The sequence below is a fragment of the Myxine glutinosa genome, chromosome 1 (genome assembly GCF_964187855.1).
Source record: "Myxine glutinosa chromosome 1, kmMyxGlut1.1, whole genome shotgun sequence".
Classification (NCBI taxonomy): domain Eukaryota; kingdom Metazoa; phylum Chordata; class Myxini; order Myxiniformes; family Myxinidae; genus Myxine; species Myxine glutinosa.
The window spans coordinates 307,333,172-307,352,553 of NC_136261.1; the positions used below are offsets into that span (position 1 = coordinate 307,333,172).

The 19,382-nt window shown below is 47.8% G+C and overlaps 2 protein-coding genes across 2 annotated transcripts in view; one reads left to right on the top strand and one right to left on the bottom strand.

The window, feature by feature from the left end:
• LOC137413802 (IQ motif and SEC7 domain-containing protein 1-like) overlaps window positions 1-19,382 on the top strand; it is a 267,816-nt gene that overhangs the window by 51,260 nt on the left and 197,174 nt on the right. The gene's annotated exons all lie outside the window — the stretch shown is intronic.
• Window positions 13,707-15,029, bottom strand: LOC144888868 (uncharacterized). The gene is made up of 2 exons (XM_078768457.1): window positions 14,630-15,029; window positions 13,707-14,590 (listed from the first exon to the last, which is right to left on the bottom strand). Exons 1-2 carry the CDS (start codon window positions 14,991-14,993, stop codon window positions 13,908-13,910), a joined length of 1,047 nt encoding a protein of 348 aa, XP_078624583.1. The 5' UTR covers window positions 14,994-15,029; the 3' UTR covers window positions 13,707-13,907.

Genomic DNA, 19,382 nt, shown 5'->3' on the forward strand with positions numbered 1-19,382 from the left:
ACGGGGACCTGATGGTAGCCGCGTATGAGGTCCACCTTCGAGAAGAAGGACCTGCCCGCCAAACGGGCGGAAAAGTCCTGAATGTGGGGGACGGGGTAGCGGTCGGGAGTCGTGGCGTCATTGAGACGGCGATAGTCCCCGCACGGTCGCCATCCCCCGCCGGGCTTCGGCACGATGTGCAGCGGCGACGCCCAAGCGCTCTCTGAGCGCCGAACGATGCCGAGTCGCTCCAGGGTAGCGAACGCCGCTTTTGCCACCGCCAGCTTCGTCGGCTCGAGGCGGCGTGCCCGGGCGTAGACCGGTGGCCCGACGGTGGGGATGTGATGGGCCACCCCGTGCTTGACGGCCCCCGCCGAGAAGGTGGGCCGCGTGAGGGCCGGGAAGCCGGCGAGGAGGCGGGTGAATGCGTCCGCTGCCGGAAGCGTACAGACCAACGTGGCCGGAACCGAATCGTTCGGCAAGCCGCTTGGCAAGCCGCTCGTTGAGCTGGGCAACGCACATGCGAGCGAGCTGAACGTCTCGGCCTGGACAAGCCGTCTGCGCTTGACGTCGACCAGGAGCCCATTAGCGCACAGGAAGTCCGCGCCAAGCAGTGCCATGGGCACGTCGGCGGTGACGAACGTCCATCGGAAAACCTGCCCTCCAAACCGCAGAGAGAGGCAGCGTTTTCCGTACGTACGGATGGGCGTCCCGTTCGCGGCAAGCAGCGCGGGGCCCCCACCCGCGGCGTGCTTGTCTGACGTGCCGGCGGGAATGACACTCACCTGTGCTCCCGTGTCGCACAGGTAACGGCGCCCGGAGAAGGTGTCCGTTATGAACAGCAGGCTGCTCGAACGGCCGGCGCTCATCGCCACAATTGAGCGCCGGCCCAGGCGTTTCCCGACCCGTTGAAGGAGCACGGCGGATGACACCGCCGAGCTTCGTGGCCGAACTTGGCGTGGAACCAGCACCAGGTGGTGGAGCTGGAGGAGCGCGGCTGGCTCCGCCAGGCCGGTGGAGTCGACGGGTTTCCCCGCGGTGGCGGTTTTCGCCGCGGCGGTGGGCGTGGCGGCGTTCACGAGGTGCGTATCAGCATGCTGCTGAACCACAGCGTGCTGTAGAAGATGATGCTGTGGAACATCAGCGTGCTGTAGAAGATGATGCTGTGGAACATCAGCGTGCTGTAGAAGATGATGCTGTGGAACATCAGCGTGCTGTAGAAGATGATGCTGTGGAACATCAGCGTCGAAGGCCGTGACGGCCACGCCAACGCTCGCCTGCGTGTCCGAAGCGGCGAAGTACTTGTCCGCCTCGGCCGCCAATGCTCGGGGTTCCGTTAGCCCGGTCCCGGCCAACGCGAGGCGAACCTGCGCTGGAAGTTGGCGACGGAAAAGCGCCCGGAATAGCGAACCGGGGGCTTCGTCGCCCAACAGTGACAGCATATGGTCCATTCGGACCGACGGGCGCGTCTCACCGAGCTCGGGGAGATCCAGGAGGCGATCGGCCCGTGCGTCGTCCGTGAGGCCGAACGTGGCTAGGAGTAGCCGCTTGAGTGCCTCGTACTTGTGGCCGTCCGGTGGGTGGCGAAGGACGGACACAACTCGAGCGGCCGTGCCGGGCCCGAGGGAGGCGACGACATGGCAGTAGCGCAGGTCGTCGTTGGTGAGGCGCCGAAGCTGAAATTGGGCTTCGGCCTGGACGAACCAGACTTCGGCCTGAGCCTCCCAAAATTCCGGAAGTTTGACGAAGGCGGCCATGGCGATGGCGTCGCGTGTGGAAGGATCGCTCCGGCAGATCCAACGTCGAGGGTCACCAGTAAAGCGCGGCGTTACGCGCGCTGCTTGTGAGCAAGGAGGAAGCGGACAAGCGGTAACATATAAATGTCTTTATTGTAAGACTACACTGTAACACTCCTCCGGGCTGGTCGCCCGGTGTATATCATGAGGCCACGCCTACCCCTCGGGCGTGGCCACCGCCCACTTCGTGCGTGGAATGATGTCACCACGCCAGTGGGCTTTTGTGTCCGCCACACCATCATGTTTGGGAAAATTGGAAAACTTGGAAAAACAATATAGTGTGGGAGCTGTGCTCGCACGATAAAGCCAGACAAAATGGACGACACAGGAACGAAGTTTCACTGAGCTATTTATTTTAGCTCAACACGAAAGAACTCAAAAGCACCGAATCAGCCCATCGAATCATTTTCCAATTTATAAGGGAAACTCAACACACAAAAGCCACGCCTCTCAGGCGGGGCGTGATATGCAAATAGGTAAGCTACGCCTCTCAACGGGGTGTGGTATGCAAGACAAGTGTTCGCCCTGGAAAGGCAAGTCTGGACACGCCCGGGCGAGTCCGGACAAGTGACCGCTCGCCGGCTGCGTCATCGGCCGGTGCAAGGTAATTGTGCCATGCTTCCGGTAACCGCTACATGCGCCACCCCAGAACTAACATGCACCGGGAGAGTCAGTTTGAGGGGGGTCCTGATGACCCGGCCGAAACGACCCCTGGCGATTCGTGTGGGGGTGGTCGGTGGCGTGGCGGTGGATGGTCAGGCGGGGGGCTTGGTTGACGGGGGACGGCCCCGTCGTGGAGCAAGGGCCAACCGTGGAGGTTGGTCGAGGTCCAAATGGGCCGGCTTGAGGCGGTCCACGGAGATGCGGTCCAGCTTGCCGCTGATGTCGATGATGAACGACTTGTCGTCCCTCTTTAGGACCCGGAAAGGTCCATCGTACGTGGCCGGAGCGGTCCCCGGTGTGCGTCGTGCCGGATAAAAACGTACTCCGCAGTGCGAAGTGCTGGGGGGACGAGGGGTTGGGGGCAGCCGTCGTGGGATGTGGGCACGGGGGCAAATCTCCTGGCAGCCTCCTGGAGGACCGAGCGTTGGCGAGCCGCGGACCAGGGGACGGTGGCATCAGGGATGAATTCGCCCGGCACGCGCAGTGGCTGGACGTAGAACCGCTCGGCGGTGGAAGCCTGGAGGTCCTCTTTAGGTGGTCCTGGTGGTCCTGTCCACCATCGTGAGGAGGTGGGTGAAGCCCCGCGATGAGGGAAGGGGTCCCACCAGGTCCACATTGACGTGGTTGAAGCACCACGCAGGCACGTCGAATGGTGCCAACGGGGCCTGGGTGTGCCGGTGGACCTTCGCGTGCTGGCAGGCGACACAGGCATTGGCCCAGTCGCGGACGTCTTTACGGAGCCCGTGCCAGACGAACTTTGCTGCCACGAGCTTCTGTGATGCTTTCCGGCCCGGGTGGGAAAGGCCGTGGAGGGCGTCAAAAATGTGCCGCTGCCATCCGGTGGGCACGATGGGGCGAGGTTGGCCCAGGGAAACGTCGCACAGGAGAACTGTGCCTGTTTCCTCGAAGGGGGCGTCGGCCAACCGCAGGCCTGTGTCCGCTGTCCGGAGAGCTTGCACCGTGGGGTTGGCGGTCTGGTCGGCTACCATGCGGGCGAAGTCCACACCCAGGTGGACGGCGTTCGTGCCGGACCGCGAGAGGCAATCGGCCACAGCGTTGTCCTTGCCCGCGACATGCCGGATGTCCGTCGTAAATTCGGACACGGCGGAGAGGTGGCGCTGCTGGCGGGCCGACCACGGCTCCGTAACCTTGGCCATGGCGAAGACCAGGGGTTTGTGGTCCACAAACGCCGTGAACGGGCGGCCCTCCAAAAGATGGCGGAAGTGGCTAACAGCCAGGTAAAGGCCGAGGAGCTCGCAGTCGAAAGCGCTGTACTTGCGCTCGTTAGGGCGAGGCTGCCGGCTGAAGAAGGCCAGCGGTTGCCAAGCCCCGTTCACCCACTGTTCATGCACGGCGCCCACCGCGTATTCGGAAGCGTCCGTGGTGAGGGCGATGGGTGCGTCGAGCGCCGGGTGCGCCAGCATGGTCGCGTTGGCGAGGGCCAGCTTAGCGCCCGTGAACGCCGCGTCCATCTCTGTGGTCCAGGCGACGTCGTGCTTGGCCGGCTTGCCCCGGAGGGCTTCATACAGGGGGCGCATGAGTTGGGCGGCGCGAGGCACGAACCGGTGGTAGAAATTGACCATCCGCAAAAATTCCTGTAGGGCCTTGATGGAGCAGGGGCGCGGGAAACTTGTCACTGCTTCCACCTTGGTAGGCAGCGGGACGGCCCCGCGCTTCGTGATGCGGTGCCCCAGGAAGTCGACGGCCGTTACGCCAAACTGGCATTTCGCCGGGTTGATGATGAGGCCGTGCTGGCCGAGGTGCTCAAAAAGCGTGCGCATGTGGAGGAGGTGCTCCGCCCGGGAAGTGCTGGCGACGAGAATGTCATCCAAGTAGACGAAAAGGAAGGTGAGGTCGTGCAGCATGTTGTGCATCAGCCGTTGGAAGGCCTGGCCCGCGTTCTTAAGGCCGAATGGCATGCGAAGGAACTCGAAGAGGCCAAAAGGTGTAATTACCGCCGTCTTCGGCACGTCAGCCGGCCGGACGGGTACCTGGTGGTAGCCCCGAATGAGGTCGACCTTGGAAAAGATCACCCGCCCCGCCAAGCGGGCGGAAAAGTCCTGTATGTGTGGTATCGGGTACCGGTCGGGGGTGGTGGCGTCATTGAGGCGGCGGTAATCGCCGCATGGTCGCCATCCGCCACCCGGTTTGGGCACGATGTGCAGGGGCGAGGCCCACGCGCTATTCGAGCGCCGCACAATGCCCAATCGCTCCAGCGCGTCGAATTCCGCCTTCGCCACGGCGAGTTTGGCCGGGTCGAGGCGGCGAGCCCTGGCGTAGACCGGTGGACCTGTGGTCAAGATGTGGTGTTCGACACCGTGCTTGACGGCGACGGCCGAAAACGTCGGCTGCGTGAGGGCGGGAAACTCGGCGAGTAGGCGGGTGAAATCGTCCACGGCCAGGAGCGCGTGCAGGCTAGCTTGACCTCCCGGAGCTGGGCGAGGCCCGTCCATCCGAACGCATGGACCACATGCTTGCTCTTCTCGGTGACCACAGCCCGGACTTCCTCTTCCGCGAGCTGTTCCTCCGGCGGCTACCCGGGCAGGTACGGTTAGCTTTGGGTAACTCGCCCATCACGGACCCTCGCGCCCTGGCCAAGGAGGCCGATAAATTTTTCTCGGCCAGGCGACACGTCGGAGCGGCCGCCTGGAACCCTGGGCCGACCGAGGCAACGCCCGCGCCACGACCGGCGCCACCACCGGCCGAGTCCGCGCCACTGACGGCAGCGGCCGTCGCGATGCCCTGTCGACCGAACCCGACGCGACTGCCAGAGCCTCCACCAGAGCGGACCATGTGCTATTACCATGCCAGGTTCGGTCAGAAGGCCAGAACGTGCCGCCCACCATGCACTTTCGGCAGGTCGGGAAACGACCAGGCCGGCGCTCGCTGCCTGCCATGAGCGTCGGCCATTCAGGCAGCCTTTCGTTTGTGGGAGCTGTGCTCGCACGATAAAGCCAGACAAAATGGACGACACAGGAACGAAGTTTCACTGAGCTATTTATTTTCGCTCAACACGAAATAACTCAAAAGCACTGAATCAGCCCATCGAACGGGCGGCAATTTATAAGGGAAACTCAACACACAAAAGCCACGCCTCTCAGGCGGGGCATGGTATGCAAATAGGTAAGCCACGCCTCTCAACGGGGCGTGGTATGCAAGACAAGTGTTCGCCCGGGAAAGGCAAGTCTGGACACGCCCGGGCGAGTCCGGACAAGTGACCGCTCGCCGGCTGCGTCATCGGCCGGTGCAAGGTAATTGTGCCATGCTTCTGGTAACCGCTACAATAGCCTATTTTACTCCCAGGGGTCCCAGGAATACCCACCGATAATATCGTTGCGGTCGGTTGAGCCGTTTTTGCGGAACCTTCAAATGGACGGATGGACATTTGGTGAATTATCGTAAGATATAGCTCGGTCAGGATTTGAACCCAGGCTAGATATCTTGGAGGCGAGTGTGCGTACCTCTAGTCCATCCTGTGACCCATTTTCATCAGCCATCCTTGCTGCTGATATATGGTGTGAGGAAAAATCACTTCTGCTTTGCTGCGAAGCTCATGTTGTGTTGGATTATTTGGTTTGAACGTCTGGTTAAAATTAGTGAAATGAAACATTTTGAAATTTTCCAATTATTCTCACTCGGATTTCAATATCACCATAATGCATATTATCAAGTTATTTCAACTTTATTATAATAATATGATTATTTATAATACTGGCTACCACCGAGTGGCGCTATGCAATACACATTTACCTGGAGAGAATTGGGGTGTTCCCCCCGACCTTGAACTCCCTTCCTCAGATATACTACCCTGACAGAAACCATACTTGGGTACCCTTAGGCAACATGCATAATTTGGTTAGATTTGGTTCAGTAAATTCTTCATTTTTGAAGTATATATAAACAAATAAACAAACAGATAAGCAAATAATATACAGGATAACTATATATATTATAACTGCATTACTGTATATTTACATATAAAAACCTGAAGTTGGCATTTCTTGGGCAACTGTGAAGAATATTTCCACAAACTTTATGAATGCCCCATGTAATAATGTGTAAAATTCTGTTTGTTTTCCTAATATCCTTGTGAATTCATTTGAATAAAAATGCATTTTTAATCTTGCAATTTTCAGGTCCTCCATGGAATATGCATTAGCTCTGCACCAAAGGAAGGTCTTCTTGCCTAAAGTAGTTGTATCAAGGTATAAAGTCCGAGGCATTGGAGAAACAAGAGGATTTTCATAATCGTTTTTCAAATTTTGCATGTCTTCTATGAATTGAACATGATTTCATCAAACTATGCAACTAACCCTTTAAAAATAACTTATTATGGTGACAGCAATCTTGTTGAAATGCGCTTTTGACTATTCAATGAACCAACAATGTTCATATGTCCAGCTGCGCGGTTGCGCCTTCAAAACAGCACTTTCATCCTTCTATTTTGTACAGAAAACAACAAAGCGCCACGTAGCGTTACATCAATGGGGGTTGTTGGTTGGGAACACTGCCATGCCCTTGGTCTAATCATCTTCTGGCAGTGATGGCTGGGAATGCATTTGCTTTATCGTGCGATTGAATGCAGGAGTTTTATTTGCACAAGTCACAACAACTTCAAACCAGGATGAACAATGTTTACGTTTTGTATCATACTGATAGGCCAGATCTGGATCTGCACCTGAATCAAAATCTAATTGGCTTGTTGTTGTCACCTACCAAACTCGTCCACCTAATTGTGTCATCATTTGTCCACAACCTTTGGAAATTTCATGCTATATATTGCTTTTTGGCACCATCTTATCTCTCAATGGTGAAGAATCACTTAAAACATTATGGTACGTGTATTCAGAATCGGATCTTCACCAAAATATAATCAATTCTTCCTTGTCGTATGCCAAAACTGTGCACCAAATTTCATCCTAATTCGTCCGTAACATTTTGAGATATCCTGCTCACAGACAAACGGGTGAAAACATACCGTCCGTCTACCTTCGGTGGCGATAGTTGCTTTAGGTTAGGACATCAATACATCTCGATATAGTTGATCAACTCAGGGCACAAGTTGAAAATTTCCTACTCTTCACAAAATAGTGAAGCAACTTATTTTTAACTGTGAAATAAACTATGAATTCACAGTTCGGAAATTTATTTTGGTCATGTGTACGCAAACCATGGCTATTGAGGAAAGAAACCCAATCAGGACATTCGGGGAGCAACATGTAACGTTACAATTCTCATCATGTGATTTATGCGATCCTGGATATTCACAAGAAAATCAAGTCTTCCACAGAATCTTTCTAATGATTACACATGATCAATTTCACTACCCTCTATAAATTGATGACCGATGTGGTCTAACAGTTTAGGAATGGCTATGCATCATGTAAGACCAAATGAGTTGGATCAAACCATTGGGATTGGTTCAATGGGGGATGACGCAGACTGCCATTGCTTCCCAGTTCAATGCTCATTACAGTATTATTTCTAGGATCATTACAGGTGTCATCAGACAGCACAGTTCACAAAGAGACCTTGTTCCGGTTGCCCAAGGGTCACAACCCCTTGAAAGGGTCGTTATATTGTCACCTTTGCCAGGAGGAACTGCTTTTCACTCGCAAGATCTTTCCAGAATGACACAATTGATCAATCATCACATTTTGATCCAGAAATTTTAGAACAGTCTTCCTGCTAGTAATATGACAAATAGAAGGTCATTACTTTGCGTTGCTCTAACTCTAACAAATCACCATCGATCACATGTAATGGCCGACACAAGATTACAACCGGAGGATAAACCATTAATGCAATGTCCCTTTCACTGATGAGTCTAGATTCTGCCTAGATAGACTTCAGTGATGGATGTGCTAAAATCTTGAGACGAAGTGTGGAGTGATTTGGCTTAGGTGGCATGATCATTTTCACATGAGTATCCAGACTGTTTGGGCTGGCATTCAAGTTGGCTTTTTACACCATTATGAGGTATGGATGACAGAGAAAGGACCTGGCCCTGTGACGACAAAGGAAGGAAAGACTACCTAAGGCAGTGGCCAGTTTTGGAGTCCAACTTGAAGATATGATTTGCTCGAGAGATTAATGCTGATAGAAAGACACAAGAGCTCGATGAACCGTACCTCAATCAGAGGGTTAATTTTTGTGCCATTTTAATAAATTGGTGTTCGGTTGCCAAGCAAGTGGTCCTCAGAAAAATGTCCAGCAAAATAGCAGAAAAACAGGAATAAAGAAGGTAGATGAACAGTTTCTGAGTATTAGGGCACTGATACCTTTCCAGGACTTGTCGCATTATCAGATGAATTAATTGAGAGGCTAGTAATTCAGCCACCATGGTAATCTGAGAGAATTTCATATGCTGTAGGATGTTCTCAGTGAAGAGGTGTATGATAGACACAGGAAGAGAGTATTGCGGATCTTGGACTTTTTTCTCAAAGGACAGAGTTAAGGTAGTCAGCTGTAGCATGAGCAGTGTCCATCATGACTCCGTTAAGGGAGTATGGATAGATGAGGAAAATGGTGCAGAGAATCTGTGGAGAGGGAAAGGGGATGATCAATTGGAGGGATCAGGGGAAGGGGAGGGAAGAGGGTTCTCTCGGGCTGTCCCGCCCTGAGGAGTGGCCCCTCGTCAGTGTTTCGCCTTCTACCAGGGCTACAAAGCTTCAAAGCTCACGATGCCGCCATGGCCCGCAGTCTTCTGGGAAAATGGCCTGTTGTGACATCTTTTTAAATATGCGAAGTGCTTTATTGATACTTTTGTGCCCAGGCCCTTCACATGGCCTCACTTGTACAGGACGTTTTACACAATATGCGAATACCCTATTCTACTCCATTGTTTTCAATCACTGACCCATCTGTGCATGCAGTCACGTGAAAAAGTAAGTACACCCCATGTAATGTTTTGACTTTTTCAGCATATTTCAACTTACAGCTATATGATCTGCATTTCAACAATATTGATAGATGAAGGTGATATAATATAACAAATATCATGAAACATTTACATTTTGTAGAACATTGTATAATTTAAATAAACATAAATGCAAATTTTGCAGGTGGAAAAAGTAAGTACACCCTTGGCTCGAATAGGTGGTATTGCCCCCTTTGGCAGAAACAACCTCAAGGAGGCGTTTCTTATAACTGTCTACCAGTCTCTGACATCGACTGGGATAAATTTTTGCCCACTCGTCCATGCAGAATTCTTTCAGCTGTGCGATGTTTGAGGGGTTTCTTGCATGCACAGCTCTTTTCAAATCCCCCCACAACATCTCGATGGGATTTAGATCCGGGTTTTGACTTGGCCATTCCAGAACCCTCCATTTCTTTCTTTTCAGCCATTCCTTGGTGGATTTACTGGTATGTTTCGGGTCATTGTCATGTTGCAAGGTCCACCTTCGGTTCTGCTTCAACTTTCCGACAGATGGCCTCACATTATCCTCAAACCCCTCTGGTACAATGAAGAATTCATAATGGATTCTATGATGGTGAGCTGCCCAGGCCCTGATGCAGCAAAGCTGCCCCAAACCATAATATTTCCACCACCATGCTTTACAGTTGGTATCAGGTTCTTGTTATCAAATGCTGTCTTTGGTTTTCGCCAAACATGTCTTCTGGTACTGTGGCCAAATAGCTCTACCTTTGACTCGTCTGTCCAGAGCACATTGTTCCAGAAGTGCTGGTCTTTGCCTAGGTGTTCATTGGCAAACTTTAGTCTTGCCCTGATGTTCTTTCTGGACAGCAAAGGTTTCCTCCTGGCACACCCCCCATGTAGATCAAATTTGTGCAGCCTCTTTCTAATGGTAGACTCGTGCACTTTGACATCAACAGTGGCAAGACCTACCTGTAGGTCCCGTGATGACATTCTGGGGTTCTTAGAGACTTCTTTCAGCATTTTGCGGTATGCTCTCGGGCTGAACTTGCTGGGGTGGCCTGGCCTGAACAAGTTGGCAGTTGTTTGGAATTTTCTCCACTTGTAGATGATCTTCCGGACAGTCGAATGATTGATTTCAAATTGTTTGGAGATCTTTTTAAATCCCTTCCCAGACTCGTAGGCATCTATAACCTTCTTTCTGAAGACCTCGGAGTTGTCTTTTGATCTAGGCATGGTGACACTGCACACTTCAACAACAAAGAGCAAACCAAACTAAATGTCTGAGGTTTAAATAAGACAGGTTCCTCCAAGATCCTCTCTAACGATGTTCTTATCATTTGCACCTGAGCTGGTGCACCTGATTCTAATTTTAGGTATTTGAAGTAGTGATAAATGTAGGGGTGTACTTACTTTTTCCACATGCAAAATTTGCATTTATGTTTATTTAAATTATACAATGGACGACAAAATGTAAATGTTTCATGTTATTTGTTATATTATATCACCTTTATCTATCAATATTGTTGAAATGAGGATCAAATAGCTGTATGTTGAAATATGTTGAAAAAGTCAAAACTTTACATGGGGTGTACTTACTTTTTCACGTGACTGTATATTACGTACAACTTCGCTCTGACAAATCCCGAGTACAGCAGCTTTTCTACCGCATTCAAATGAAATGGAAAACAAAATACTACATTGGAGTGATCAGAAGGAACCCAAATAAGCAAAGAGCAAAGATGGAGTCATCAGGAGGAACCTGGATAGGATTCGGGTTTCATCTGCTACTCCACAACCCTCAAACCTATCCATGCGCAGCCAAGTGAACCGTCCAGAAAAATCTCTGCAAGAATCCACTTCTCCTTGGACAGATAGATGAAGAAAGAGAGAAAGAAAGAACAAGCAAGAATTAGATTGAATTTGGAGAAATGTGAAAAAGTAGAAAGAAATGTGAAAGAAACAAAGATCCCTAACTCCTAGCCTTAGCTCGAGCCCTAACTCCTAGCCATAACACCTAGCCCTAACGCCTAGCCATAATGCCTAGCTCTAACTCCTAGCCATAACGCCTTGCTCTAACTCCTAGCCCTAACTCCTAGCCCTAACTCCTAGCCCTAACTCCTAGCCCTAACTCCTAGCCCTAACTCCTAGCCCTAACTCCTAGCCCTAACTCCTTGCCCTAACTCCGATTCCTAGCCCTAAACACAGTCCATACTATTCTTGCCACAATCTATGGATTCTCCCACTCTCCCCCCTTCCATATAACAGTATTATTTAATCCTTACTTAACTATTCATTATAATGAGATATGTACTTACATCTCAAACATCTCAAACAATTGCAAAACCTTTTTTAAAACATAAATATTACTAACTATGGATTTTGACCTCAATTTCTCTCAGAATGATATTCCTGAGTTGGAATTCCTGGAATAAAAGAAACTTCAAAATTAATTTTTTGTATCACGAAAAGCATGCTTATTCTTTTTCTTCTTCTTCTTCTTATTTCTAACAATCATTCTTTGCCTTGTTAGTAGGGGAGCTCCCAATAGAGTTCGTGACCATTTTCCCGTGATCAAGGTTTGAAGGTTGATTTTGAAAGATAAAAATATATATAAAAAAATAAGCTTGGGTATCTTTTTTTTAAATGCGGGCTAACTCGGCCAGAGGACAAAATCCAAGATGTCCGCCAAAACCGCGAAATTGGGCATATTTCCGCCTACGTGAATGCTACATATACATATTGGGTGTCCATATGTGGGTTTTTCTGGGCCCAGATCTTGCATCTTACATCAGTCAAGTGATATTGTGACTTAAAATGATATTAAATGATTAATGTTGACCAAAATCCAAGATGGCCGCGTTTTCACGGGTCTGGCTTGTCTGACATCCTCGTTGCGGCAGATGTTATTGCAGAAGGGTCTGTGGACCAGGCATTACGGGGCAAACACTACAAGAGGAGCATACGATGTCTCCGATTGATGTATGAAACTCTGCTGAGAAGAATCATACAACAGTCACTACAGAATGGGGGAAGCATCTCAGATGAACTTGAAGCTCACTTGACTGTCCTGCGGAATCCTTCCTCAACAGCAGAAGAACGGCAGGAATGTTATGCACTTCTGGAAGCCAACCAAGAGGTTATTTCATTGGTGGCAGATGAGTTCAATAGAATTGAGGAGTCCGGTGGTTCAATGGCAAAGTACTGGATCACATTTATGGAGATGACTGAAATATTGATGATGAATCTGCATGCGTTGAGAATCCAGAACTGGGAACAATTCAAGTCGACATTACGTTTAATGCTACCATGGATCCAGATTTATGACAACGATAAATATGGACGGTGGTTGGTTGAGTATTGGCTGGAAATGGAATCCCTCCCAGAGGATGTAGCACAATACATGCGAGATGGCTTATTTGCTCAATCCATGTCGGGAAAGCCTTACTCATGTTTGCCATTGGATCTCTGGATCGAGATGACAATGAACAAGGGTTCAAAGATGAAAGCTGGCTGGCTCAAAATTTTGAAGAACGAAAAGATGCTGCTGTCACATTCCCGAAATGCTAACAATGTTAATAGAGTCCGATCCTCACTGCATGATCTTGCCAGCACATCAGAATCAAAACGACATCACAGTGAAAATGCTCCCACTCGCATGAAGGAAGACGAACAAGCTGTACAAGATATTAACAACTGCATCACTGAATTCGGCTGTGACCCTTTCAATGAAGAAAACAAGGTCTTGAAGTCACTACAGTCTGGAATGGTAGCTTCTGATGACCTCATTCAAGATTTTGAATCGGTCCACACCGATGGCGAGAAATGCTTGAAGGCATTCTGTGAAGACAGAATGTTCAGCAGCAACAAACCTTTCCATGCAACCATTCACAGGAATTTGAGACGGAACTTCAGCAACCCACCTTCAGTCAAGACTGGCGAGCGCATCATGAAGTCAGACGCAATGGAGAACAGAGCGATGGCAGCAGTTGTCTCACTTGCTGAAAATGACACCGAAAATTTCACCTTGTCAGAGATAATGTCGTACCGAGTCACAGATGAATGTCTGCCAATATTCAATATCAACGGCACCATGAAAAAAGTGCAAAAATCTAAGTTGGTAGAAAAATTCAAGCTACATGCGTTGGAACCAACACCAGACAAGTACACGGCGATCCTGGACATGGGATTTAGGGGAAGGTGGGGCAAAATGGCACACTTAAGCTTTCTTTGAAATTTTATCCAAAATGATGCAGTATATCTGAAATCAGACAGTGTCTTTACAATCATTATTCCATTATAAATACACAAATTACTTGGTATTAGAATCAAATCAACCATTCACTGGTGAGAACCAAAGACCAAAAATGTGCTAAGTCGGCCATTTTGTACACCACGTTGGGCAAAATGGCCCCCACATATGGGGCAATATGGTCCACCCGTGGGGCAATATGGTCACCCCGTGGGGTAATATGGTCACCCCATTGAAAAACATAATAATTACCCTCAGAGTCACCAATCAAAACACTTTGAACCTGAAATAATATTTATTGTGAAAAATTACAGACTACAAGGTGAGATTATGCACATAATTAGGCACAAAAGTCACAGATGAAATTCACATCTTCTTCATCCACACCTGCACAACCATCATGGGCCCAAAGACGACAGACTGTGCACTTTATCCATCCTTCTCCTATCACACTATAACTTTCCCGGCAGAATAAGCACATTGTTCCATCATCATCCTCAGACTCGCTAGATTCTTCTGGTGCCGTAAATATAGCCCGTTTACCCTTCACTATCTTCTTTTTTGGCTTTTCTGCAACTTTCTTTTGCTTCTGAGGTTTTTTTTCAGCTCTCTGCTTTGCCTTCTCTGCCTTCTGTGCTTCCTGTCTTTTCTTTTCTTCAGCTGCATCAGCAAGTCGTTTCTTGTATGGGCTTGATGTTAAATGCTCTGACATTGACCTTTTTGATTGACGTGTTGTAGGCCTACCCTTAGCAGGAGTAGCCTTAGGTGGGGGACTGATTTGAAAGGGTGAAATGAACTCCCTACTGGTGCTTGCAACAGCAGGTCTTGGAACAGCAGCATGTCTTTGAGTGTTACCAATGGGTCTCACAGCATTTTCGGGGCCTCTTGCAGCATTACCATTAGGTGCAGGACCATCAACAGGTCTCACAGCATTTCCAGGGCCTCTCGCAGCGTTACCATTAGGTGCAGGACCATCAACAGGTCTCACAGCATTTGCAGGGCCTCTCGCAGCATTACCATTAGGTGCAGGACCATCAACAGGTCTCACAGCATTAACATCAGGTGCAGGACCACCAACAGGTCTCACAGCATCTTCAGGGCCTCTTGCAGCATTAACACCAGGAGCAGGAACATCAGCATCTCTATGGGCATCTTCAAGGGGTCTCTGGTTATCATCCATGGGTCTTGGTTCATTTTGGTTGAGGTCTGTAACTGTCGCTGGAGCAAACTCGTGATCTTGGAAGATGTTGCGGTTCACTGGGAAGATACCAGTTTTCCTAAACCCATTTGCTGCATTCTCGGCTGTAGCGGACTTGCGATATGCAGTCCCAAACAGGCTGGCCAGTTGAAATACTGTCACACATCGTCCCGGGTGCTGCCTCAACCACCTCTCCACCTCCTGCGTGTAATATGTAGATAGTGGCATGAATGAAGAAGCAATCGTGGGGCAATATGAAGCAAAAAGAAGAAGCAACAACAATCATGAAGCACCCTGCCCAATAGATGAACTTATATTTCAGTGCATAAAATGACATGGTATAAGTAGATATGTATAAGTTACATGCATGCATGCAGCCAGCCAGCCAGCCAGCATGCAAGCATGCATACATACAGACATACATACATACATACATATAGGGTAGGCCTACATGTATACATAGGCCTACATATTTGTAACAAAAATAAGAAACATGTATGGGGTAAAATGGCCCACTAAAGGGTAAAATGGTACCCCACGGGCCATTTTACCCCAGGGAAATGGACCGTTTTGCCCCATGAACGACCTCCATGAAAACCTGACATCATTGGAAACCACATGTACTGGGCAGAATGTTTCAAAGGTCAATTTTAGTGACTGACTTATACTCTAAAAGCATGCAGTAACACTAGGAAATATGAGTCACTCTGTCACCACAAACACAATTTTCTCACATACCTACCGATAGATCCTAGTAGGTGTCAAAATGTTGGATGGTTCAGCTCGAGTTCAAGTCTGGATAGGGATGGCCACCATGTTGTTACTTTCTGCTAATCCACAAAGGAATGTTTTAACATGAACAGCCACAAGATGGCAGCAGCTGCTGGTGTAATATACCAAGGGGTCCATATGACCCAAGGGGTCCATTTTGTACCACTTTCCCCTATATGGCGTTTGTCTACGCCATCGGTAGAAGACAGGGAAAAGGCTGATGGAATTTCCTACACCTGGGGAGACTACGCATCGAAGGTGTTCGCCGTCATTATGAGCAGACATAAATATGCATCACAAGTTGTGTTTGTCAATGACAGATATGATGTTTCCCTGACCGTCAAGGATAGCGAATGCAAGCTTCGAAAAAGCACTTCTGGATTTTCAGATGGCTCCAAGAATGTATTATTCAAGCAGTCGGACAAATTCCCATCTGCCAAAGGATTTCAAGACTTCTTCCACAATGCAACAAACAAGCAGCACCTACAGATCTTTCTCAGAAACGAGTTCAGCGTGTTGTACCGAAACTATTCTAACACTGAATTTGTCTACTGCGTTGGGCCCACATGTGTCAATCTATCGACAGGTTTGCCTGTTACAGACTTCCAGTGTGAACAGTTAGAAGCAGACACATGCATGTTCTTCATCTACTCACAAACACGTAAAGCTGGAATAGAAACACCTGTTATCATCGACGCAGAAGATACGGACGTGCTTGTATTGGCATCGTATGTTGCTCATAGAACTGAAGGGGTGCTCGCAATGAAGTACAAAAAGCAGTTCATAGATTGTACAGCTTTCTGCCCGAAGGAAATAGCAGATATCATAGTTCCTCTTCACGTCCACAGCGGCTCAGACACAACAGCAGCATTCTTTGGACATGGGAAGAAAACCATCTTCGACATATCATCCACTTCACCTGAAGCTAGAGCGTTCCTCAGTGAAGTAGGGAAACACCTACCGGTCCCTCAGCAGGTGCTTGATCATATGACGCTGTACACCATACGGTACATATACAAGGACAAACAAAGTACCACTCTGTGTGATGCTCGGGCCAGGAAGTGGCGACAAATGAAAAGGAAATCAATACTGCGGCTTCCACCAGACAAAGAATCCCACGATTTGAAAGTCAAGAGAGTGAACTATCAAACCTACGTGTTGCTCAACTACGAAAAACCTGATGCGCCACCGTCTCCTTTATCTCATGGCTGGCATCTCGAGGAAGGCATGTGTCTTCCATTGAGGTACATTCACCCAGCACTCCCAGAAAAACTAACTCAGGCTTTGGAAAGCAGCCCAACTATGGATGATCCAGTCGAGTCTGGGTCCGAGACGGACGATTCGGACAGTGAATAACAATTTCAATCTATCCAACACAAACAAACTGTTATAACAACTATTGTCATTTTCAACCCTACCGTATATGCTACTTGTGCAATGTGTATCACTGCTTGTAAATGTAATGTCATGTCACTGTAAATATAATAAAACAAAATAGAGAAAGATAAATTCTTTCTTACTGATTGCAAATGAAAACCTTGAACATTGTGTCAAATGAAAGACGTTGCAATAGATACAATGTACAGTAGCCATAACTGCTTATCTAACGGGCGAGAGGCAGCCATCTTGGTTCGTTACCTGCTCAAAAAGTCATTCATAGTAACAGTAAGGTTATAAATGAAAACACTAGTCATGTAAAACTGTATTTAGACGCCAGCGATGAATCTATGGTATGCACAATTATGAACATATACAATACATGGTTTTTTGCAGCGGCCATCTTGGATTTTGGTCAACATTAATCATTTAATATCATTTTAAGTCACAATATCACTTGACTGATGTAAGATGCAAGATCTGGGCCCAGAAAAACCCACATATGGACACCCAATATGTATATGTAGCATTCACGTAGGCGGAAATATGCCCGATTTCGCGGTTTTGGCGGACATCTTGGATTTTGTCCTCTGGCCGAGTTAGCCCGCATTTTAAAAAAAGATACCCAAGCTTATTTTTTTATATATATTTTTATCTTTCAAAATCAACCTTCAAACCTTGATCACGGGAAAATGGTCACGAACTCTATTGGGAGCTCCCCTACTATGTTGCCATGGCAGCCAAATCATTTTTATAGCCTGGCTTTAGCTATTACAATTTTCTATCGAGTAATTGGAATCAATATTTTGTAATCATTGAAATAAATCTCCACAACACATTATTGGGTAAATTTATGGTGTTTTGTTGCACTTGTCATTAAAGCTAGCCAAATTAAACTTTAACTGTTGTGAATTATTTTATTAGTCACACGACAAGTATTTGTGTACCATAACATTTATTTGGTATAGTTATGTTATCAATATTGATGTTTATTTGAACAAAATATAATTGTGCCATCTGCACTTCAATATCTGTTGTATACGTCCTACTGGGAAGGCAATGGCAAGCCACCCAGTGCAACGCTTGCCAAGAAATTGCTTCGGCAATACTGAATCTGCGTTCGGGCAGAACACCAGAAAATACATCCTGGTGGGCTGGTAGGATGGTCTAGACTCTAGAGGTACGCACACTCACCTCTAGGCTGTCTAGCCTGGGTTCGAATCCTGACCCAGCTATAAACTGTTATCCTGGTGTTTCACATGCAGGGTGATCCATCAATGTGTGTGATGTCCTCAGGAGGACGTTAAACTGGGTGTTCCATCTGCTGGCATTACTTGGTGGACGTTCAAGATCCCATGGTGTCGTTCGCTAAGAGTAAGTGACCTATTGCCGGCACCATGACCAAATTACAAATACCTGTATTTCTAGTAGAAAAACATCCCAGTAGAGTAAAGTGTGGCAAGATTTCTCCCCCAACCCCTTACTCTCCACCCTCATGCCCTGTATAACCTTCTCGGTCCTGTTTATATGGTCAATATCCTGAAAGTATGCCACCAGTAGTCAGGTTCACGATGTTTTTTCGTTCAAAATTTTTGGACATTAGCAAAACTATACATTTTTGGAATATTCAGAGCATGAGGAATCCAAAAATTAATGTTGGCATTTGCGTAGACACCTGCATGGCCGCCATTTTGGATTTTCAAAATGGCCGCCATAAAATACATCATTTGTGCTATCTCGGCTTCTAGTCAACATAGAAACTTAATTAAATATGCTAATTCTATGTTTTCTGGGTCAAGAAAACCATTGGTGGGATCATTAGACTTCTAATCCTAACACTCGCTTCACTTTTAGGACTTTCCAGATGTTAGTGATACAAAAAATATTCCGCTCACGTCTTCCGACCTATAAACTATAGACCTAGTAGATCCTGTGTATAGGACTCATAGTTCAATCTGATACTAACAAGGCTGCTTTCTTGCTTTATAAACCCATACCTATAACTTCAAAGGACTTGCAATATCATGTATTATGTAATACAGTTATATCACAAATATAAAGACAATGGTTTTCAATTACCTTTATTTGTTGCTTTTCTATAATCCTGAGCACTATTTTGAGGCCTTTATTGGATTCCTTGACCCAGAAAACATAGGATTAGCATATTTCATTAAGTTTATAGGTTGACGAGAAGCCGAGATAGCGCAAAATATGTATTTTATGGCGGCCATTTTGAAAATCCAAAATGGCGGCCAGGCAGGTGTCTGTGCAAATGCCAACATTGATTTTCGGATTCTCCATGCTCTGGTGATTCCAAAAATGTACAGGTTTGCTAATCTCCCAAATTTTTGAACGAAATTATATTTGTTAACATAGTGAACCTGACTACAGCACACATTTTCAAATGGAGACCATTCAGCATACTCAACAAAAGGACAGAATGATGTGTAGTGGACAATTAACTCAATA

Bases quoted from the DNA above. Each gene is read 5' to 3' on its own strand.
- LOC144888868 (XM_078768457.1), bottom strand. From the start codon at position 14,993: ATGCCACTATCTACATATTACACGCAGGAGGTGGAGAGGTGGTTGAGG. The intron at 14,591-14,629 runs CTGATGTTAATG...ATGGTCCTGCAC, and splicing joins ACCTGTTGGTGGTCCTGCAC to CTAATGGTAATGCTGCGAGA.